The sequence below is a fragment of the Ciona robusta genome, chromosome 7, assembly GCF_009617815.1.
Source record: "Ciona robusta chromosome 7, ASM961781v2".
NCBI classification, from domain to species: domain Eukaryota; kingdom Metazoa; phylum Chordata; class Ascidiacea; order Phlebobranchia; family Cionidae; genus Ciona; species Ciona robusta.
The window spans coordinates 1,696,032-1,720,145 of NC_143241.1; the positions used below are offsets into that span (position 1 = coordinate 1,696,032).

The 24,114-nt window shown below is 33.2% G+C and overlaps 2 protein-coding genes and 2 long non-coding RNA genes across 4 annotated transcripts in view; 3 read left to right on the forward strand and 1 right to left on the reverse strand.

Annotated features, from left to right (window-relative positions):
- The first annotated feature begins 1,631 nt into the window (after positions 1-1,631).
- Positions 1,632-3,426, forward strand: LOC149733370 (putative arginine--tRNA ligase, mitochondrial). The gene has a single exon (XM_089881634.1). It carries the CDS (start codon positions 1,693-1,695, stop codon positions 3,283-3,285), a length of 1,593 nt encoding a protein of 530 aa, XP_089737760.1. The 5' UTR covers positions 1,632-1,692; the 3' UTR covers positions 3,286-3,426.
- Positions 3,425-24,114, forward strand: part of LOC149733371 (intermembrane lipid transfer protein VPS13D-like) — a 46,373-nt gene continuing 25,683 nt past the window's right edge. The window contains exons 1-30 of the mRNA XM_089881633.1: positions 3,425-3,551; positions 4,839-4,968; positions 7,879-7,983; positions 8,237-8,363; positions 8,422-8,535; positions 8,724-8,846; positions 9,110-9,402; positions 10,010-10,175; positions 10,677-10,814; positions 10,871-10,935; positions 11,299-11,399; positions 11,655-11,865; positions 12,117-12,255; positions 12,700-12,865; positions 13,021-13,163; positions 13,508-13,649; positions 14,273-14,419; positions 17,808-17,893; positions 18,199-18,396; positions 18,696-18,866; positions 19,282-19,403; positions 20,016-20,176; positions 20,420-21,271; positions 21,544-21,686; positions 21,891-21,960; positions 22,225-22,411; positions 22,670-22,798; positions 22,852-23,022; positions 23,416-23,678; positions 23,961-24,046. Coding sequence (XP_089737759.1) covers positions 3,455-3,551; positions 4,839-4,968; positions 7,879-7,983; positions 8,237-8,363; positions 8,422-8,535; positions 8,724-8,846; positions 9,110-9,402; positions 10,010-10,175; positions 10,677-10,814; positions 10,871-10,935; positions 11,299-11,399; positions 11,655-11,865; positions 12,117-12,255; positions 12,700-12,865; positions 13,021-13,163; positions 13,508-13,649; positions 14,273-14,419; positions 17,808-17,893; positions 18,199-18,396; positions 18,696-18,866; positions 19,282-19,403; positions 20,016-20,176; positions 20,420-21,271; positions 21,544-21,686; positions 21,891-21,960; positions 22,225-22,411; positions 22,670-22,798; positions 22,852-23,022; positions 23,416-23,678; positions 23,961-24,046 — 5,046 coding nt within the window. The 5' untranslated portion in view covers positions 3,425-3,454. The remainder of the gene's footprint in view (positions 3,552-4,838; positions 4,969-7,878; positions 7,984-8,236; positions 8,364-8,421; positions 8,536-8,723; positions 8,847-9,109; positions 9,403-10,009; positions 10,176-10,676; positions 10,815-10,870; positions 10,936-11,298; positions 11,400-11,654; positions 11,866-12,116; positions 12,256-12,699; positions 12,866-13,020; positions 13,164-13,507; positions 13,650-14,272; positions 14,420-17,807; positions 17,894-18,198; positions 18,397-18,695; positions 18,867-19,281; positions 19,404-20,015; positions 20,177-20,419; positions 21,272-21,543; positions 21,687-21,890; positions 21,961-22,224; positions 22,412-22,669; positions 22,799-22,851; positions 23,023-23,415; positions 23,679-23,960; positions 24,047-24,114) is intronic.
- LOC149733372 (uncharacterized) lies at positions 14,428-16,832 on the forward strand. The gene is made up of 2 exons (XR_016385360.1): positions 14,428-16,300; positions 16,602-16,832. It is a non-coding gene; the product is annotated as an uncharacterized LOC149733372 (long non-coding RNA).
- Positions 16,454-17,607, reverse strand: LOC149733373 (uncharacterized). The gene is made up of 2 exons (XR_016385361.1): positions 16,978-17,607; positions 16,454-16,905 (listed from the first exon to the last, which is right to left on the reverse strand). It is a non-coding gene; the product is annotated as an uncharacterized LOC149733373 (long non-coding RNA).

The following is a 24,114-nucleotide window of genomic DNA, read 5'->3' on the forward strand; positions in this document are numbered from 1 at the left end:
TTCGCAAAAATATTTAAAAATTTAATATTCATATGATTCTAAGTTATATGATCATACTTTTTTTATATTTAACACCCATCCCCGCACTTTTTTAAACAAAATTATAGTAGGGTGGGGGAAGATAGGACATTACGGACCCCCATTTAATGATAAGCAAGAAAATAAGGTTACAGAATTATTCGACAGTATTATCACGACTTTTTAAAACGCCCGTCAAAGCTGATTACTGTTTTAAAATATTTAAATATAGTTTCATAGCTTCATAAAACAACCTTGAATATTTCGTACAGCTTGATTTTGTCTCATAAAACTAGTTTTAGTTTTGTAAAAAAACACTGCGATATAAGCATGAAGAAAATAGGCAATTCCTGACCTTCCTTGATTTTCATTGAAGCTTAATCCAAGTATGGGCTTTGATATATTTAGTAAATCGAATAAATGTCAGCATAGCATGCAGGCGACTTTATGCAAAGACGGGTAAAAGGCGTTACGAATAAAAGAATGTGACGTCACACAGAATCTACCGAATGTTCTCTCTCTTCCATTGTTATTGCCCTGCTTTAATGTACAATGCTGAATGTGGACTTTGCCCAAGGAATGTAGGTCACATGGGTTCATGGCTCTGGACTCGTAATGTTCGGCCCTGCTCGTTTCATGGATATAGGTCGGATTGCTACAAAGGTATCGAAAGTGGCCGCTATAATTTTTGTACTCTAGGATCCCCTTGGTCTAGTCCAGACACCAGCCCGGTAAATTATAAGTAAAATTTGCTGGTTAAACTATAGCATAAAATAAGTTTGTTAGTGGTACTTACTTTTTCTAGGCTACAAACAACATACCAATTCAGTTCTGCTGACTTTAAATTAAAAACTAAAGTTTTAACGTGAACGTCGCTTTCTGGAACTTTTACAACGGAGGGTCGTAATATATTTGGACCGGGTGCTCACTAGATTTGTTCCGACCAGAGCCATAGAAATACAGAGTAGTCCAACCCATTGTTACGTAAAACACAAATTGAACGGCAATTTGGGTCCAAAATAACACAGTAGGTATAGGGAAAATGTATGTTTTTCGGTAAATTACAGAAAAACTTGGGCCTAAAAACAAATTTAAAGGTTGAAAAATGTAAAAAACATGTGTTATTTGTTTTCTGTGTCAAAAAAGTCAAAAATTAGAATTAGAAGCGGTTGATTTGCGACATTTTAGTCATTTAATGCGGCTAAATTTATACATTTAAAAAAAAAATGTTTGGTAAGGTAAATAGAAGCTGTTTTACACCTTCCCACAAAAGGAAAACACAAACAAAACTTAACAAGTTCGTTTAAACCCATTGTCAAAGTCACCACTTTTGCTCTATTTTGGACACACATAGACGGCAGTTGGACTACTCGGTGTTTATACGACTCTGGTTCCGACCTACTGCGCAGTAGCGTCTCGGCGCAGCGCCTGGTACAAATATATTAATCGGAACGAATATATTACGACATCAAAGTTACAAACTTGGTAATTTGTAAGCGTGCACCCGCAGAGCCTGTACAGTGTACATAAACACTCATACTTTTATCTATTTCTGAACTCACTGTCATTTTCCCTCTCGTTTTGGTGTTTTAGTGCTCAGCTCTCTTTTTAATTTTGGCAGAATCTACTTTTAATTTTGGCAGAATGATGGCCGTTAAAACGTAAACATGTGTCATGCTGATGAATATGGCACATAGCAGAATGTTTTTTTTCTTAAGGAAATATTGTTGGACCCGTATTCCGGTCAAATTGCGTAAGTTACATGTACACCCAGGAAACCAGAATTTAATTGATCATGGACAAACACTTGCGAATATATATTTGCTGAAATCACGGTATGGTTTTCATTCTCCCTATTTTGATAAACAGTTAAAGCAGAAAATAGTAATTGACTTTAGTTCACCAAACATTGCAAAAACATTCCACGTTGGTCATTATAGATCAACAGTAATTGGAAATTTTATCAGCAATATATTGAAAGCTGCTGGCCATGAAGTATGTCGAATCAACTACCTTGGTGATTGGGGTTTGCAATTTGCACTTATTGCGCTTGGATTTCAAAAGTATGGTTGTCATACTTTATTACGAAAAGACCCACTAACTCACTTGTTTGATGTATATGTTAAAATTTCATCGGAATCTAAAAATAATCCAGACGTTCTAGAAGAAGCAAACACCATATTTTTAAAGATGGAAAACAATGATAAAAAAGTTATGGAATTTTGGGACTTAATTCGAAAAGTTAGCTTAAAAGAATATCGTAAGTTGTATGATAAAATAAACATAAGTTTTGATGAATATAATGGTGAATCAGAATACAGGGATAAGGCAAAGTGGATTATTTCCAATTTACAACAAGCATCTTTACTTACGAATGTAAATGGTAAAATTTGCATGGATTTAAGTAATTCTGATTGGTTGGACAATACACCGAATCACACCGCAACACTTGCCAGGGCAAACGGGACGACGGTATATCTTTCACGCGATGTAGCAGCTGCAATTCACAGACATGATGTTCATAAGTTTGATCGGTCAATTTATATAACTGATGAAAATCAAAGGTTTCATTTTCAACAACTCTTTGCGATCCTTGATAAAATGGGATATAAATGGGCAAGAAGGTCCGAAGGTCGGCTTGTACACAAAACTTTTGGTAGAATTTCAAAAATGCAAACAAGAAAGGGTGAAGTTGTGTTTTTTACTGACATACTTGATGAAGCCATGGAAAAGTTAAAAACAGACAGACAACAACATGGCACCAGAAAACGTGACATAAAAAACGAAAACGAGGTGGTAAAATTGCTTGCTCTATCTGGGTTACTGTGTCATGATTTTAAAGCCAAGCTGCATAAAGGTTACGCATTTAGCTGGACTGCAGTATTATCTTCCAAAGGGTTCACCGGGCTCTTTCTCCAATATACACACTGTAGATTGTGTAGTCTTGAGGAGAACTGTGGTGTTCCTTTAGTCTCATGCATTGACATAAATGTGCTTGAACAATATCAAGACATGGTAAACATTATACAACATCTTTCATGCTACAGTGAAGTGGTGAAAGCCGCTTATGTTAGTTTAGAGCCTTCTTACGTTCTTAAGTATCTTTTTCATTTAAGCCACTTAACAGCAAAAGGTTTAAAGAGTTGCAATATTAAGGGAGCATCATCAAAAGATGCAGAAACATTATTATTTAGTTTTCACTGTGCTAAAATTAACTTGGCAAATGGTATGCAACTCTTGGGCATTACTCCTCTGAAAAAAATGTGATTTAATATTACATTTTTTGTTTAACAAATTTTATTAAAAAAACAAATGTATGTAAAAGGCTGTTATTGTTTGTCTATGTGACAAGTGGGAAGAATTTATCAGCATACAGCCAGTTGGCAACAAAGTTGTTAAATTTCCAGATAATGGATGTAGGTTAAGTTTATATAAAATGTTGGAAAAATATGCTGCTCAAGTTTTGAATCACTATATCGGAAAATATGTTCAGAATTTCAACCCAGCTAATTTATCTATTGGTTTACTACAAGGTAAGATTGGTTAACCGTAAAATCCACCAAACATGCCACACTATATAATGCACGGCTGCAGAGGAGTAAACACAGGCCTGGAGCAAATTATGTGGTGTGACTTTTACTTCATTGCTGAAGTTCCAGGGTTGACCTATCCACCCTGCCACTTTTGGTTTGGTGCCTAAAATGCTGTAGATATATTTTAGGAATATGTATACATATGTTGTTACTATTTCCAAGTACAGATACAATGTTCTTAGATTGTAAAGTTTATGTAATTTTATGTGTACATAATTAACCTGATTTTGAAGTCAAAGCTACATATGAATGTAGATACGAATGATACGATATTATAAATAATGATTGCAACAACTTGCACAATCGCCAATCAGTCACATATATTAAAAGCCGTCGTATTGTAAGTTGTTAAATCACACAGTTTTGATTTAAATTAATTACAAACAATCGTTACTTTGACAGTCTGACAAGCGAGGTTATTTGTTTTAAGAGCTACGTAAACGAAAGTATGTATAACATTTCTTAGGGTGGTGTTCAAAAACCAAACAGCCCCCTCTAAATCCGCCACTGATGTGACGTATTATGACCTCAGAATGATTAAGTTTCTCGTAACAATTTGGATGTCGAAATTACGAGTAGTAAAAATACGCTGATACTGATAAACGATGACGCTTATTTCAATTATGACGTCACATGTTGTACCTCCAAGGTTTTACAAAACCCATGGCCTATGTGTTCAAGGCTCGTCGCTGCTACCATTGTGTCCTTGAGTAATACACTTAATGACAATGGCTCTAACCCAGTGATTCCTATTGGGTTGTCTAAATTGTCAGCCAATAGTACCCATTAATATAATCAGTAATTACCAAAAAAGTTGCATACAAGATACCTCCTAAGTAGGCAAGATGATGGGACCGAACACCTGTGTTATATCAATTATCAACTGTTATTTCCCCACGCAGGGCTAAAACATGTTACATTTATAGACATATATAAAAAACAAATATGTTATGAATGATAGAATAGACAGAAGGCCTATACATCATTAATATAATATATATACCAATATTATGGCATATATATTATATTGCCTCTAAATTATAATATATTAATACGGATCATACCGTAATCAGTACAAGTGTATGGTTTAGCAATAATACAGTTTGCCTGTTAAATCCGAATCATTTACATGGCAGCATTCATGTTTGAAAGTGTGTAACATTAACTGAAATTCAAATATACACTTGTTAACTAGATTTAAATATTAACCAATGTTTATTGGTTCAGGTGATGTTGAATTAGAAGATCTTTTATTGAGACAAGATGCTTTAAAAGAACTTGAGCTACCTGGTATTGAACTTGTTTGGGGTTGTATTGGCAAAATTTCCCTTAATATTCCAAGTTATAAGAACTACAGGTATGGCAAGCAAAGAGTCAATGGGTTACATGTATAATTTGTAAAAATACCCCTTTATCAGTGATAATGTCACCGTATCGATTGTTCTTAGGCACCGCGCGAATGTAAAGGTTTCGTGAATCCCAGTTGCAAGATATTAATTTGATCAATAAAATATTTCAGTTGGAAATTTATGTACCCTTGTTCAGGATTGTAAAAGTTGTAAATCCGGACGGTGATCGTTTAATTTTATTGAAAATCCGGACGTATTATGTTTTACGTGCGTCTGTCACCCAAGCTACCAAATCTTGTTATAAAGCGTATTACTGACTATCACCACGACACCACAGTCTAGTGCGTGCGCCTGTGCGATAGAAACCGTTGTTAAAGCTGCGATCTAATGTTTTATGTTCGTCGCGTGTTCGTAATAATCAGCTAACGAAGTCGCTCGAGTAACAAACATTGCCGTGCTGCAATTTGACATTTTGCGATTGTTACGTCACACGTCTTATTGCAACATAACTATTAACTGTGACGTTTCATTACGTAACAATCGGAAGGAATGCCCACTGCCCAACGAACCACGAGATCGAAACATCGTGTATGAGCGTCACATTTTTACGCTCTGCGCGGGCGTAGGAAATAAAGAAAGACGCATGCGGTAGCATACATTCTACACCTAACAAACGAAGCAATCGTTGTGAATTTATTCTCGTGACAAGTGACGTAATGAAACTCTGGTTCTCGTGCGGTGCCAACGAACGATGTTTTTTTTTTTGGCTTCTGTCCAAGCTCGACCGGGAAGATACTTTGTAATATCATATAACAATTTGCGTTGGTTCCAATTAACTTATAGCGTTGCTCCTCGCTCTTATATTTGCACCAATTAAAATTCACATAAACGCAATTTACCTGCATTTATTAAAGTTTAAACTATTCTTGGTTGCTTGCTTAAAATTATATCGGGAATAAAACAATTATATGAAATATAGAAACACATAAACCACAATTGTTATCTAAAATTTTAATAGTTTATCAAAGGTATTATGACGTAATCATCGTTACATTTTTAATCCACGATGAACGTGCGTAAAACTTTTCATTTGTTTCTACCGATTTAGATACGTCGTTTTAATAAATGTAATATCATTTTAAATTCACCACATTATGGTTCCATGTGACATGATTTGTGACAAAATTCGTATAGTAGGTGTTAGGAAAATGCATTTTTTTAATGTTTGCACGAACCGTTTCGTCATTTTAGCTATTCGCCGTGTTCTCGCAATGTAACCGATGCGATTAAAATAGAGCGCACGTTTATGTCGTCAATAATTACGGAACAAAGAAACCAAAGAGTATATTGTCGGCCGAACGTAAGAAAGTTGATTTTAATATAAATAGGATTTATTTCTACTAAAAAAATCCGGACGTTTTTCGACGATCCGGACGGTGACATTATCACCGAAAACGGGGTATTTTTACAATCCTGCCCTTGTTATGTTATGTAACACTATATCAATACCCAAAAATTCAAACACTTTATTTAAATCATATATCTAATGGCTGCTCGCCAATTATGCTGTCGTCACATTTCGTCATTCTTCATGAGAAAAGATTCACAACGATTCCTTTGCTTACTAAGTATTGAATGTATGCTACTGCATGCGTCCTCCTTTATTTATTAGTTGACAACAATTCAATAAAAATAATAAAACACAAGGAGTTAGTTCACAATTTGCACGACACACCTGTAATTTTACAAATTCTAAAACACATAGGAGTAAGACAGGACAGTTTAAAATCCTGGTTAATTTTGAATATTAAATTATATTTTTTTAGAAATACATGCAAATACCAGGGAATGCTATTAAATGCTTTGTAAAATCAAAATCAAACATTTTTTTTTTTACTGCTATAGTTTTTAATATAAACGAATGATTGTAATTTGTTACTTACTTTATCCTCGCGTAGTGACTGAATTCCGAATATATTTTCCAAATGTTGTCTTGGTATTTTACTCTTGAGGTATAAATTCTTGAATTAAAAGCAAACCTCAAAGTTCCACGATAAAAACATACAAAACTGCAAGGTGGGGAATATGGTACAAAAAATGCAATAATATTATGCGCGTTTTATAAGGTGTGGTAATATTGTCAATTAATTCTGTAACATGTTTTCTGATTATCAATAAATAGAGGTTGTTAAGAAAGAAAATTAAAAAAATTCTTTTTGGAGAAAGTGTCCCATCCTCTCCCACCCTACTATATTTATTCGGAGTGTCTTTAAATATTAGTACAAATTCTTGGTATCACCTAAACACCGTCATAAATTTTGAGTTTAGAAACATTGGGCAATATGTGCCAAGCGGCTCATTGTAATCCACCGTAATATTCAGACTATTTTATGCATATATTTATGATGAAGATTCACTAGAGTTTTTTCTATTGTGGCGGAGATGAGTATAAACTTTGGTAATAAAAAACTTTGGGGATAAATGTCATGAAACATAGTTATTTTGAATTCATGTTAATGCGACGAATTGTTTAATACTAACCCTTTTTAATTAATTTACACTTTTAGTCATAACCTGAAAAAAATTGGAGATAGAATTAATTTTGAAATGCCGTTAAAATAATGAGACAAATAATATAAATGCAACCATTTTTGATTTAAGGCTATATTTTTAAAAATATCCGCTTCGCAACTCTGGGCAAACCGCATATTTTAAAGGGATGTGGTGCAACTAATGCATTTAAAAAGCGGCTTTTATATTTACTTTTATAGTTTAACATACATCTCCAATGCATTAAAAATGCACTTAATTGGTTATTTACACAACTGCCGAACATCTCATGGTATTGAAACCTGATTTTTAACATTTAATATTTAAGGCCATTTTCTATAAGGGTGTTTTATGTTGTTTTATTTCAGTGAGCCTTGGGTTATTGAAATACACAATCTGAACTTGGTACTTAGTCCATGCAAGCATTCTGATGTCTTGGATGAACTGACAGAAAATCAACAACAAATTGACAGGTTGGTGTTTTTCTGTTGTTTTTAAATATTTTCTTTGGGAATTGAAATTTAGGAATGCTTAAAGCTGAAGCTGCTTGGAAGTCAAACTTTAGTACAGGAAGGCAGTTAATGCCAACACTCTTAAGCTATGTAGTGTAACCAGATTTTCACATTGCAAAGATAAAATGCATAATGGTTTCAAAGCTGCTTGTACAAGTTACCACTTTAAGTTGAATTCTTAAACAAGTTTCTTTAACTTTGTTTGTTATTTCAGCAAGTATAAACAACTCACTGCACGTGAAGAGAAATGGCATGCTACGTATGGTTTCAATCGCTCCATATATGGAATATGGCAAGCTTATTCATCGAGTATTGTTACCAAGATTTTACAAAACCTTCAGGTTAAACCACATTTGGTTAATACCTGGTAAATACAATAATGCTCTTATTGTTGTGTAGGTTCGTGTATACAAGGTTCATATTCGATACGAAGATGAAACTACTTGCTCAACTTCATTTGCATTTGGCCTCCATGTAGATTCGTTATTGATTCAAAGCACTGATGAAAATTGGGTATACCTGATAAGTGATACTTATAAATTTAAGAACAACAATTCCTAATACTTTAAAATGTTTTTTTTTCATATAAAAGGTGTTCAGTTTATCTTGTGTATCTGTATGATGCAAAGTGATTGTCAATAATTTGACATGTTTGCATCATATCTTCCTGTGTTATCTTACAACGCCACATTTGTTCCCAGCAACCAAACCCAACCAACTTAAACTCTGCTGATAAGAAATGGAAACTTGTTCATTTATCCAACATGTCAATGTATTGGGATACTAATGCAAGGTTCTTTGGTCATGATATGCATGAAATAAAGGTGAGTTTGTAAAATAAATTTTATATTTTAAATATGCCAAACAACTCAAAGCCACGTATTTAAAGCTGTTATTAAAAAGATGACATTGAATGAATGTTAGAAGTTATTAGAAGCTATATATATAGTTTTAGGTGACTCCTTATTATGGTTTATGAATTTTCAACTTCAATTTATTCATTTGCATTGAACTTTAATTAAAGTAAAACGTCTATTAACTATTGTTTGATTGGTTAAATGGTTAAATAAGCAACAAATAATTTTAGGATTTGATGATGAATTATAAAGCTGACCTTGTTGAGCCAGATGCTTCATATGCATCCAAGTACATTGTCAACCCTGTAAATAGTGAAGCGAAGTTTATTCAAGATTTAAGTTCATGGCCTTTAAGATCTGACCTTAACCCAAGGTTGTCATTTACAATGGATCTTCAACTTGTAGCATTGCAGTTAAGTAAAAGTCAATATAATCAAATGCTTGCTCTTGGTGAAGAGATAACGAGGTGGAATCTACAACACAGCAACAGGGTTGGTAGACCAACCAACACAATCACAAAAAAGTAAGTTTTTCTAAGCTTTTCATGCCTGGTGCCATGGCAAATTTTCATGCCTGGTGCCATGGCAAATGGGTTAGCACGCCCGCCCGCCTGTAACCCAGAGGTCCTTGGGCAAGACACTTAACGGAAATTACTTTAACCCAGTGGTCATTAATGAGTTTATCAGTCTTACATAGAAAAAAAACTATCAGTTTTACATAAAAAAAATGGAAAAATCCAAAACAAATAGTCACCCACAAAGTAACATATTTGGTAACTTAAAGCTGGCACGAGGTGTATAAAACAGAACACCTGAACGACTGTTGATATATGGCCTCGCAAGGATAAGTAGTTTATATTCATGTTTTATTAATTTCATGCTAAAAATGTAGTTACACTACCACTACTATTATTTTTATCAACATTCCGTATTTTTAATTTAAATTTAATGGGTCTTTTTTGAAAATTTAATGGGTCGTTTCTCATTTTATTCAGTTTTTTTATTCAATCTATATGATCTTTATTTTTATTATCAAAGATAAATAAATCATATGACTGGCAATGGTAGTTTTATAACACAAGTGTTAAGTTAGTCTTACGCTTACACATACCTTCCTTGTGCCAATTTCAGTCCACGTACTTGGTGGAGATGGGCGATCATGAAACATTTGTCAACAATTAAAAAGATGAGAGAAAGAAGAAAAAAGGAATTTATTTGCAGGAGGGTCAAGTTAATACTATGTTATGTGGAGAATTACCAAAAACTGTTAAACATAAAATATGTTCTAAAAACTCAGGTAATTAATACAAATTTGTTGTGGATGTTTTTAAGTAGTTCTACACAGGAAATATAAATATTATAAACCAGAAAATTTAAAGCAGAAATACTTTTACCCAATTGTTTGTCTTCTGTTTGTTTTATTTATGTTTGCCCAAAAGAGTCAAAACCTTTTTAATTTTTTTCTCTGTATTCTTAATTTCCTGTTTCGACAAATTCATTTGTGTACAAACATCTGTACTTATATGTACCATACTGTTGCCTTGTAACTGAGGGATACTGGATTTAAAGCTGTTACCATGACATGTGCTTTTACATATTGTTTCAACCCAAGAATGACTTGCCAGCCAAACTCTAAAAATGTGCTGGTTTTGTGCCTCACAAGCATGTACAAGGCACCACATATGATTTGCCTAAGACATCTATATTGTATACATACTACACTGTGTGTGTGTACATGAGTTGCTCTTAATGCAAGAACAAGTTATGTAAATTAGGATTAAATTTAACTTTTATGTAGAACAATGAAGTGAGTGATATTGTTTGTCAAGTTGAAGAGGAACTTTCACTCAATGAACTCTTGATCCTCAGAGAGATTGTTTATGAAAAGTTAGATAGAATAAGAATTGCTAAAAAACAGCAAGAAAAAACAAAATCGGTAAGTTAAATGTTTAAGAATATTTTGTTATTTAACATTGCCATATCGCTTGGCAGAAACGAGGATTGAGCAAAACTAAGAAACCCGATTCTCGTGGCTGGGGTTGGCATGGTTGGTTTGGGTGAGTTAATATGGTTTTAACGACTTTTAAATTCTTAACTTGTTAAAAATCTCATGTTCACATAAACTAATCATCTTTTCAACAATTTTCACCAATTCAAAATTAAGGAAGGGTTGTAACAATATTGAAATATTAAAAAATGTGTAAAAGTGTAGTATCAGTTTGTTTTATAGAAATTGAAAACCCAAAATTTCTAAATTTCAAAAAGTCTATTAAGTTATGGCTGGCTGCCATATAAGAAGAGTAAACTAATTATTTGAATGCAATACCAGTCGTTGTAATAAGTTAGTAACTTTTATTTTTTTTTGCTTGTTAATGTTCAAATGTTTTGGGGCATTGTAACATATCATATTTGTTTTCCAGTAATTGGGGTCAAACAAATGAAGGATTAATTGAAATTGATGATAAAACTGAATCAACACAACCAGTTCATGATCAACAGAAGAGTGTTTATGAGGAACTTGGTAAGAAATATTTTTTTGATATTATTGTGGTTTAGACGGGCTATTCTTAAACTTTTTGGTGACAACAAACTTGGGTCCTCCAGATTAGGGGTTGTTAATCTTGCAGGTAACGGAATGTTTGTGTTTGTGATGGAAAGCTGACTAGTAAAGGGTTGAAACTATTTTTTTTAAGATTGTTACAAAAAAAACGAGTTCCATCTTTGTTTAATTTAAGCAATCTTTGATGCAGTTGTGTGCATTTTTATAAACTTCTAGATGATAGAGAGCTTTATGAAATGTTTGGTGAGGGATTCACTGAAAAAGAAACAAATGATTCATTTTTAAGAAGAGATAATGTTCTGTTGAAATTAAACTTTAATTTGGATAAAGGATCTATCACTGTGTATGATGATACTGCTCATAAGTGCCTTGGTGTTGTTGATTTACAATTCAACAGATTACAGCTTGCAACACAATGGCGACCAAGGTAGTTATCCTGTGTTTATGTGTTTTTCTATTAAACTATGTGCCAGTACATGTGTTTCTGATTAAGTACAGCAGAATAGTTTATTATGATATTAACATCATGTTGACAATGAGCTATGAATATACTATGTATGTCTCGTGTATTAGAAGACACCTATACCGTTGCACTAAACATTCGATGTGTAAATACACCATGTGTGTCTGGTGTATAAGAACCGTGTCAGAGCATTTATAAGTATATCTTTAAACCAGAACAAGCACATATACTATGCAAGTTGATCTTGGAGATGTAGTATTGAAGGACCTTGATAAGATAAACAAACATTATTCCAACCTTGTGAAGTTATCTGATCAAAGCAGGCTTGCTACAACTAACACTCAACAACTAAATGTAAGTTCGTAGTTCTCAGTTCTTTGTATATTTAAAATATTCCATAGACAACACTTTTTTATTTAAAAGATTTGGCAGTGTCTTAATAGTGGTAATCTAGATCAATAGATTCAGTAATCCTTAGAAGTTATAAATGCATTAAGTGTTTAGAGAACAACAAGTACAATTATGGAATTTCTATTGTTATCAAGGTTGGAATCAGAGTAAGCATTTTAGGGCAACCACACTCAACAGGAATTGTTTTAATCGGATGTTAGATTGTCCAAACCAATAGTCACATATATGTAAAAAACAGTTACTTAAGTTTTATTTTGGCAGCTTGTAAAGTTAAAAAGGGATGTGTTAGGTGTATATAGTCAGCACTCAGCATGTATAGTATGCACACATTTATGTTAACACAAAGCAGAATGTCATGCCAGAATAAATACTCAATAATATTCACAGATGGCAACAGAGAACAAGAAGTCTGTCTTCAGTTTATTTTATGAAAAACTTCCGATGTTGACGTCTAATTCATCTTCAGATCGCTTACGTGTTACCACAGCTTCCTTGTCCATCACTTGCATTCCTGGTTTAATGGAGAGACTGAAAAAATTTGTCTCAAAACCTGGTCAGTTCTGGTTTATTCCTAGATAAAAATATGCAGGCTAGAGAATCGTCCTTTTTGGTGGGTATGTATATTGGCAATCACCTTATTTATTTTAAAGAAATATCCAAAGATAAACAATGGAATTGATTCTTTTTGACCAGTATAATATTATCCAGATACTGTTACTTATGCACACCATGGGTCGGACCTACTAACAAATGCAGCACGTCAGAAGTATGTAGCATGGAAGCAACACACACAACACGAGATATCAAACACTGTAAAACGTATCATGGATGGAAAGGCAGCAACTAAATTGGTTTGTTATTTTTATATAGTGGGGTGGGTTTCTAATTATAGTAGGTATTATATTAAAACACACCCTGCTATATCTCAATGAATCAGTTTGTCCAAACTAAAAACCAAACAAGCTGTAGATGTGTTCCTCATTAGTATTAAACATAAATAAGACTCTTGTTACTTATTGACAACTTAAAACTAGCTGTGTTAAGCTGCACCTGTGCATCATGACACAAAACTTCATTATAAAGTATTGATTAAACTGCCTGACCTAATGCCATTTATGCATATATAAATCCTTTAACACAAATATGATACTTTAATATCTGCCATGCATTCGTATTTTTGCTATTTTCCTTACAGAAGGAACATCGTTGGGAAATAATGTTGGATATTTGCGCACCTGAGTTTATTTTACCTGAAAACATATCTGATCCCAACACAAAGCTAGTTGTGTTCAACCTTGGTCATATCAAGTTTTCCAGTGATGTTACAAGTAGAGAAGGTATGATGTTAAGCTGGTTTGGTGGCTGTTCTATTTTTGAACATATTTGTTCAGCATGTAATGTATTTTTGTCTGTGGCCGTATATGTTAGCATGTCAAGTTTACTAACCCTTGTTAACCGTGATACACACTTACAGTGGGCATAAAAGTAATATTACCACACCATAGTCTGTTTTCATATTAACATTGATAATTTTCCAATCTTTTTTTATAATAAAATATTCATTATGTCTCTCTGGTACCTGTTGTATAATTTAAAAAAAAAAAATGTGGTTTATGTTAAAAATTAAGTATGAAAATGAGTGAAAAAGTGACTCAGCATAATCTGGTATCTTCGCTTCATCCTTTACCATATTTCATTTATGATATAACTTAAGCATAAGATGTATTAGTATATCATTCATATGTATCTGGTGTAAAGTGACAAGACAATCGGCATGAGGTGCTTGACTACATTATGTGTCTTGTTATCTTGTGTACAATAAGATACACATGTTGGCTGCAACAGCCAAGCTTTTAAATTAACATCAATCGCTTGTTCTTTGAATAACATGGTTTTCGCTATCGTATTCGAGAGATAAATCAAAACCATGTTATGTTATTGATAACATGAGATATGTCAGACACACAAGTGGAGAATATTGTTCCGATGGTTGATGATTCTGATGATGATGATGATGATTTCTCCACTCCTCTTAACTCCCCACCTCCTGAATCCACTGTAGAGATGAAAGTCCCATCATCTTCCTCTCCTCCAATATTATCTTCAGGTGATCAAATATTGTAAATATTCTGTTACTTCTGCTACCAGACATAATGTAAATAATATTTCAACGGCTTATCTGGTATGAAAAAACCTACTGTATTTCTGAAATACACTTTAGGGATGGGCCGAATCAGAATCCGAATATTCGGCGTTGTTCAACGCATTTTTAGGTATTCGATCGAATCCGAATACTTTATTATTCGGCCCAATTGCCACGCACACGCTAATAATTGCGTTAAAACAGTAAATTCCTGGACGCTTAGATACAGTGTGTTTTACGACCTACAATTATGCGGTTTCACATTGCCGTTTATGTTATAACCTAACCCAGTTCGTTCGTTAGGAATTAACTCAAAGAAAGTAAGGAATCGCAGCTCTTTCGAATAACCTAGTGGACAGTGTTTCAGCGCATAATTTCGTAATTAAAAGCGTAAAAATGTAAAATTATCTAATTTCAGCATTACAAAATGTTCCGTAATAGTTATAAATATAGTTTGTTTAAAAAATGTTTACATGTATTCAACATTCTGCAACACTGCAATTCACGAAACACGCGTCCTGTGCGGCCTCTTTAATCGTGAACCACGTGTTCGTTTGTGTTTTACAATTTTGATTAGCGGCGCCTTCCGACTAAAACCTAACGTGTTCCCGTGCATATTTTCTCCTTAATGACGTCATTAGAGCTCGTGCTCCTGCTATTACCTAATTGCCGCATTTGTAAAAGCGTAGCTTTTTACCATGTCCGATTTTAGAAATTATAAAAACGAAACTAGCACGATTTGCACATTTTACATGGCTGGCTACAATTATAGTATCATAGAACGAAATGTCAATTAAATTCGACCGTATTCTTGACGAGACATCTATTCGTCAATACAACGTTCTAATCTGGCAACTTTGTAATTTTGGATTCTATATGAAAGTGTAAAAATCTAGTTTAACCTTTGATGTCATGTGACTAATAGTGGTGCGTCGCCTTTTATCGGCACTCGGCCGGCGTTGATTGACAGGTTTTTAATTAATTTCTCTGCGCGCAGATAACGCTATGATAGAAGGTTACCAATAGAAACGAAATGGATATGCAGCGGTTAAATAATTTCATTTTTTCACCACATTGAATTAGGTTAAATGACGTCATCGAATATTCGGATTCGATCGAATATTGGACCGTGGATATTCGGATTCGACGAATCCGAATTGTTTGGATCTCAGCCCATCCCTACTTCATTGTTTATTATTTAATTTATTTAACAAATAACTTACAGGTATTAATAAAAATTAAAAACCAATTTGTTAAAGAGTCTGGACCACGCTCATACAAGTTGGTTTTAAATGAAAATTTACACTTAATAAATACTATCTGTGGTATTTTTTTGTGAAAAAAATATTTAGTTTGCCCAAAAAAACGTTTTAAAAAGTGCCAAAAAATTCGCCTATTGTTGCGTCACTCGCGGGCACTATGACGTAAATTACGTCACGATCTTTTCTAATCGATCAGCTGATTTAGGCTTTGCTGTTTGCAGCAAAACAGTGTACCGTCGACATAGCATTTTCTGTTACTTTTAAATTAAGAAATAAGCGTGGGTAATGCCGTGGCCTGATTTTAGTTTAAAATTAATATTTTTAAAAATTGTTTGTAAGTGTATTACAGTATTACACTATTTAAATTTGTCAGTTAACAATAATGTAAAAGTGTCAGTGTGTGATGTATAGTCAGGTAGAATTATTTCATCTAATGAAGTGACATAAGTGAAGATCCTAGTCCACTAGCAATAGGTATTGAGCCTTTCCAGTTTGAACCTGTACTTCCAGCAAGTGTTGGGGAAGTAGACAGGCCAAGACCATGGAAAATAAGTGAAGCTGAGCAAATCAACAACACAATTTGGTGGGTTGACCAAGAATAGCATTTATTAAAAAAAATGTGTCAATTAATAAGGCTGTTGTTTAAAGTGTTGCACTGTCTTTTTTCCTAAATTTGTTGAAATTTGTGTAAACAGATTTGTGTTGCAAATATGATGTTCTTGACTGAGACCCGAGCATGGAATACAAATTTAGTGAAATCAATTTACTCTAGTCTAGTATTTATTGTTGGCCTTCATACCAAAAAGTTGGTCAATCACATGTTTATGGCATTTATTTTGTTTAGACAGTACCGCTACACAGCTGATCAGAACTTTGTTCGATAGGTACGGCAATGACTGGAAAAGGAAAACAGAAAGGTTCAACATTATAGTGACAGTTCAACAACATTTGCAAGAATTTTTCATCATTCAGTTTTGAATGGTCTTGTTTCATACAAAATGTGATTCATGCAAGAGTTATGTTGTTTTAAATTAAGTACATTTAACATTACAAGAAATACATATTTAAGTATTGGATTATTTTCATTGTTTTGAATAAAGAATACTTGTACCGGATGGTGGATTTGTTCTTCTGCGCTCTCCAAATACAATGCTGCTTACTTGATCCGAACAAGTTTCCTTGCATATTCTAATTAGAACATATCATAGTAAAGCCATCTGAAGTAAAATGTGCACTACAAATATGAGATGACCAGCGTACCAATGTAATGTTGCTTGCTTTTTTTTAAGCCCCGCTCTTTCTTTTGAAAATGAAAACACACACACACTTATCGCTTTACAGCCATTCTTGTCTTGCTATTTTAAACACAGCACCTATCAGGCATGATTACTCGGCTTACGGTAAACTCCTATATGGTAACTTTAAATACAGATATAAATATAGTCTATGCCATATAGGGAAAAAACAAAAAGAATTTAAAATCTGAACCCTAGAAAGTCACGAAAACTAATTCTCCACTAAGCTTGGTAGGCTATTTTGTGTGGTTATACACTCATCGCTAGGAAATAGCTTCCAATAAGTTGCTGAAGCCATAGGTATTGTTAATACCTTAAAAAACGTTTTGATTTGCTTATCTATCAAAACTGCACCAATAAACCGCTGATAGACCGGGTTTTCCCCATAAACGAAATATTGCATTGTGACGTCACAGTGCCCGCGAGTGACGTTTTTTACAACTTTGAAATTTGATTTTTTAAACGTTCATAACTTTTAAATTAAAGCGAATTTTCACAAACTGGCTGTGAATTTAGCATCAGTAGACATAAAACTTTATTCTTATGCAAAAAACTGCGCAACCATGAGAACCGTGGGCCGGACTCTTTAAGATGTAAAAACAATTTTTTTGAACTTTTTTATAAAATATATAACTAGGCTATATATATAAGTAGAAACATCTGTACCCTACAAAATGAGTTTTTGTTCTTTAAAAGCATCAACTATTAGGTTTACAAAATTGTCCAATTCATACAAAACTGTTTATAAATGAAGTCATTAGACATAAACATTTCCTTAACACAAAGTTTTAACAGAGAACGAGAAACCTGAGGAGTTAAATGAAAATATTATGATGGAGAAAATGTATGAACGTTTCCATCTTTCATTTTCCAACCTACAGGTTCAGTAGATTGTTTTTACCAATGCTAATACTAGTGTGAATGTCATATATGCTATAGCTATGTAATCTATAAATGTACCTATGCAATGGATCGTTCAGAATTTTGAAGGAAGAATATCTACATTTTCTGCTTTCCACTTGTCCAAAATAGATTTTATTCATAACTTGTTTGTTTTGCTGTTAATTCATCTTTTCTTTGCTTAAATTTTATGTTCTTTATTATCATGATTAAAGACACAACTATATATTTGCTGTTTATGTAAAACATAGTGTGGAATAAGCTAACAATTGTATAAATTATGCAGGTTATGGTAACACAGAGGAACATGGAATGGTGGAATGTTGCAAAGAATCGTGGTCGACATAATTTTCATTTCATTGAACCTTTCACTGTGGATTTAGAAATACAACGTCGTGTTGTAAACACGAATGATCCGCTGTATCCTGCACTGAAAGTTGCTGGAAAACTACCTCATCTTACTTTACATATATCTGATATGAAGGTTTGTATGTGTTTTACATACTTTTGTATTACACATGGTGTTGCTTGCTAGGTTAGACACTTTTTAAACCAAATAATAAATTAAAACCATGCATCACAAACACTACATATATTTATTTATATACAACAAGTCCAACTTACACATGTTTAATCAATATTTTTATGAATATAAAGTTTTCAGCATTATTATTATTATCAAGTAACTCTTTAGTGAAAGGAAGTGTGATCACAGTTCGGGTAATAAGCAGCAATACCTACATGATTATCAAATATTTGTTATTTACAAACTATATTTCTAAGGTACGAACAATCAAATGGTGCTTCAACCAATTTATCTCCAAACCTGATAAACCAACCAAACAAACTTCTCAACAAACTTCTAAAGGAAACCTTCCAACGACGAACTTATCTCCTCATGAGATGGAACATGCTTTGTCTGAACAACTACAATGTGATTTCAAAATAAACCAGGTTTGACGAATCATCCAATATTAACGTGGTAGGGAGTTTACACTTGTCGCAAGATGTGGATTGCAAAATGAAATTGATAGAGTCATAAAATCAGCCATTTTTGTAAACCAATTTCTGTGTTGATCATATTGATAAACATAATGTTAGTTTTCTGTACAATTAGTTTTCCTTTGATATAGTGTAGATGGACGGAAGTAACAAAAAAGGGTATTTTAGTTAAAGTTTTATTTGAACTACTGTTTATGGAAAATATACTGTTATACATTTCATACCTTATATATTAGTTACATTTTAAAAATTATTTATTTCATTGCACATCTGGCATAAGGTGATAATTAGTATATTCAGATGTATAAAATATTAGAAATCACTTACATAGTGATACAAAGTATAAACATGTAAATGTTTTCTGCAGGTATCAATTATCTTGGAAAAAGATCTTGACAATCAGTTTATTGCTGTGTTACAAATAAATCGAGTACAAACAATATTTTCAAGACGACCTTTTGATGCCTCAGCTGAACTATCAATATACAGGTGTGGTGTGTTTTGTTTGTGTGTGTTGTTCCATATTTCATTAAAGTCTCAAGATATTATGCTCTTAAAAAAACCTTCCCCCCAAAAATGAGTAAATTCAAAATACCGCTTTATGTGCAGCATTTTGAAGGCAACAATTACTTCTGTATTATTTGTATAGTAGGGTATAACAAACCAAGTATTAAGCTGAAATCACCAATACTCTTATCTATGTATGTGATGTTTTTTTTTAAGTTTGGTATTTAAATCAATGTATAGCCTACTTCTTGTTTCAACCAGTGTGTGTCATATATCATTGATTCATTTCTATGTTATTTTTCTATGTTATTTCTATTTATATACTTATTTTATATTTATAAATTGGTGCTTACTACATAAAGAATTTTAGTAAGTATACCAGTTAAAGATTACTTTAAATAAAGACTTCCCAACACCAAGGATTTTTGTTGTACTTTATAGGGCCGACTAAAAATATACCTACACATAACAACCTGTTCGGTGATATTTGAAATTGCTTTCACCATTTTTAATATATAGTTGATCAATTAGTCAATTACTTATTACCGATTACTTATAATTATCTATTTTCTTAATATTTGTGTTTTTTTACAGTCTTCTGCTTGTTGATGTAATGCAGCAACTTGGAAAAGATTTTGAATTATTATTGGCATCTCATCGTAACGTATATTTGGATGTGGATAGTGGTCAGATACTTGACTCTGGGGCAACATCACCTGACCACGCATACAGTGCAACATATCCAGTGAAACAAAGTAAAAACATAATGTTTAATTTACATATAAGGAAAGGTGCTAGATGATAATGATACTTTAATTTTTGTTCTTCTTTTTTAAAAGCTTTAAATTTTTAGGAAAATGTTGATCTCATGTACTAAGTTTAAGTGTTTAAAAGAATATATTTTTCAGCTTTTGTTTTTATTTAAATACACTTTTATTAAATCTATGTGATTTTTATGAGATGTGTGAAACATTGAAATTTGAAAATATTTTTAATAGATGTTGCACGTTGTGCATCAGAACCATACAACACAACTACCACTCATGTTCTCACCAAAGCTGCTCAAAATTTGGAGAAATCTGTTGAATATTTGATTCAAGTTCAACTGCAGATGCTTAAGCATGGATCGCCACACAAGGAGGGGAATAATGCAAATGAAGTGACAATTGTCAATGCCAAGTTTAACAACCTTGATGCTGTGTTTAATGTGAGCAGCTGGACCAAACTTTTGAGTTTTCTTCACAATTTGTTTCCGCAAAGAGAAGATTCTCATCGGAGGAAAAAGAGCCAACTTTCCGATGAACGGAAGCTAAAGTCAACTGCAGGCACGACTCAGCTGAATTCAAACAATGACTCATCAGAAATCCATGTCAATTTTGACTTTAAAAAGTTGAATTTATTATTACTTCGTCATGTTCACACTCGTGATAAAATTATCGGACGAAAAGTTGCTACTGTGACGTTACAGACTGCAAAGTTTGTTGGAAACATTGAAAATGAACGACGGGAAAATGGGGAGAGACAATCCAGTGTTGTGGTTAATGGTTCAGTAGAAAGTTTACAAGTTCAAGATCTTACCTTGGTGGAACAAGGTACATGGAAAACACAAGGTCTTGAGATATTTAATATCGGAGACACTAGCTCAATGCTTGACCAGTTTGATGATCCTTCTACACAGAAAGCTTTTCTGTTTAATTTTATCACAGGAAAAATGAACGAACAAACAACTTTAACTGAAACTGTTACCTCACAATCTGAGCAGAGGTTGCCTCATAATAATGAAGATGTTATAACTCATTCAAGTCTTCAATTTCCCGTGGAAATGAAAAGGGAAGAATTGCAACAACAAGGTAGTATGTTTTACACAATTAAAAAATTGTTTATAAACCATTGCTGCTGAGACATAAATCAAGGAACACTTAAGTCTTGTTTATTTTTGTGTTTATTATTCTTTTTTAATCTGAAAGTTTGCACACCATATTAGTGATCATTGGTTTGGAGCAATGGTCATTAGGTGTTTAGCAACTTTTGTAAGTCCAAATTACATATAACTTGTTTGAAATTGTATATACATCTTATTTTTTGGATGACTGTTTGAAACTGTTATAACTAATTTTCTTAGCTGGAAAAATTGAGTCCAAGTTGGAATTTGAAGTTGCTTTATTTTGTTACATCCACTGCCCAAGGTTTGTGGCGGAAATCCTTGCGTTGGTGGATGAGGTGAACAATGTTACCGATAAAATGATGACAACCGCAACAAGACAAGTAAGTTGTGTATTATTAGATGTTTTACTGACTTTTTGCTGCTAATTTCCCATCTCTTTGTTGTTAATATGAATATCATTGAATATCATTTTGTTATGTCAATTAAACCAATCTGCATGTATAAAACGATTAATTTAAGCAGTTATTCGTGCTTGTTAAACAAAAGTAGCCCACTGTATATTCAAATTCATGATTTATTTACAGGCATATAAAGACATGGCACGTACAATCATGGATAAAGTATCTGATTATAGCAGGATGGGGAAAACAACAGGTATCAATATGTTAATATATATTTAATATAAATGTAAATATATTTTAGTTTAAATACTTTGCAATACTAAAGTTATTGATCACTAATCTCCCAAAGAATATATTTTCCAAGGTTTTTATTTAAATTTTTATTTGCAGATAGCACTCAAACTTAAAAAATATATAATCTTAGAATAAATATATAAAAAATATGGAGGGGATTTCTGTGCGAAGTAATGCCACCGATGCGGTTAGAAATAGGTCTCTTACGTTTTAATTCCTTCAGTTGAAACCCCGTCATCTCACCCCACTGTAAATCCTTCAACCACAACCGAAGGTGATAAAAACAAATTCAATTTCTTGATGAAACTCAAGTCACCATTGATAGCTTTACCCAAGTATGCTGGAAGTTATGAACTGCTGGTGGCGAACCTTGGTGAAATAACTGTGTGCAATCAACATGAGCCATCCAGGTATATCGGTCATTTATTTTATCCTTGCCATTGTTTTAGTATTGAACGTTTGTTATATTCGTGGATTTAAATACAGAATAGGCAACTGAACAAGTTTGTACGAAATTCACGATTAACAATTTTGAACCATGTAAAAACAGTAAAGAAAACATTATCATCTTAGTATATTTTGACATAAACCTTATCTAAATATTATAAGATAGTTTTTCCTATCATCTATGTAACTTTAATTATTAATATACTTTATATTTACTTCAGTGGAGTTGGTGCAATGGACAAACTTCGTATAAACATTGTGAACATGAATCTGAGAACTCACAGACAAGTTGTTGCTTCAAATACTTCATTCAATATTTGTCCCGGAGCTAATATCTCGCAGTTAAAAAAGTATGTACGTATTGTAGATTAAAGAAACAATTAATCATCAAGTATATGTTCAGGTTGGCAAATAAGAGTTCAAGTGTGGATTCAAATGAAACAACAGACTTTGAAATCCTTCATAACACAACTCTACAGCTAACTGTGGATAAAATACCATTCGTACCAAACAAACGTAAACAATTTGATGTCCGTGCTTGTTGTGAGGGGGGGAAATCAACTGATGGGGTTTCGTAAGTGACTTTGGATCATTTTTGTTGCAACTTGAAAGTTGACATGGGGCGTGTGAATTTATCATGCTTAGCTTTTGTAGAAGACATTCATGTCATAGCTTGACAATAAACATAAGGTGCCATCTACCATGCGTGTGTGTTGTGCTAGAACATACACCTATGTTATAATTTGACAGTAGGCATGAGGTGTGTTAATGTAGTGTGACTGTCTGTTATATAGGAAGTCACCCATGTTATAATGTCCATAAACATAAGTGTACACATACACCATGTGTGTTTGGTGTATTAGTAGATGGTGGTGTGAAATTTCACGCTGCATTAAAACGTCTACCCAGGCTTTTAGAAGTCATTGTAGTTTTGGCATGAACATGTTCTTATCAAATATTTGAACAGGTCATGTTGTGGTGTATTTACCGCTTGTGTTGGTGAAATATCAGACAAACAAATGAAGGTTGCCATTCACACATCATCTGCTACTACAGTCAGCTTGTGCAAGTCAGCTTATGAACAAATACTGAAGACACTTGATAATATCGCATATGGTGAAGATATAGATGATATAGCTGATCCGCATACAATCCATTTATCACATTCTGCACCAGATGTATCAACTAAATACAAAAATACATTCGACAGAAGACAAACTTTATCAAGTGGTAATTTAATGATGATCTTTTGTGTTTTTAGACAACATAAGTTGACAAATTAGATAAAATCAGGACTGGATTTCGTCAGCATGCAGAACTATAGGTTGTGCAGATGACGAAGCGATTAATTTAATGTAAAAAGAGATACAAATAAGATGTTAATTTAAAGTTAAACACATGAATATTGGTTGTTGCAAGGAAAGAGAGTTGTAAAAGGTTTGGTATCATCAGCTTTACAGTTAAATTGAAGTCACTTTTCTATAATAAACATAAATTAAATATATTTCTCAGCATCACTTCATTCCAACCAACCAAGCCTAAATGAAGAATTCTCACTTTTTGAATTTCCACGATGTGAAAAACAACAGGAACCTTTGGTAAGATCAACCTGTTACACAAGGTGTAACAATGGATAAGACGTAATGCATCGTACTGCTGCAACCAT

Excerpts from the sequence above, each read along its gene's own strand:
- LOC149733370 (XM_089881634.1), top strand. The coding sequence starts at position 1,693 with ATGCTGATGAATATGGCACATAGCAGAATGTTTTTTTTCTTAAGGAAA.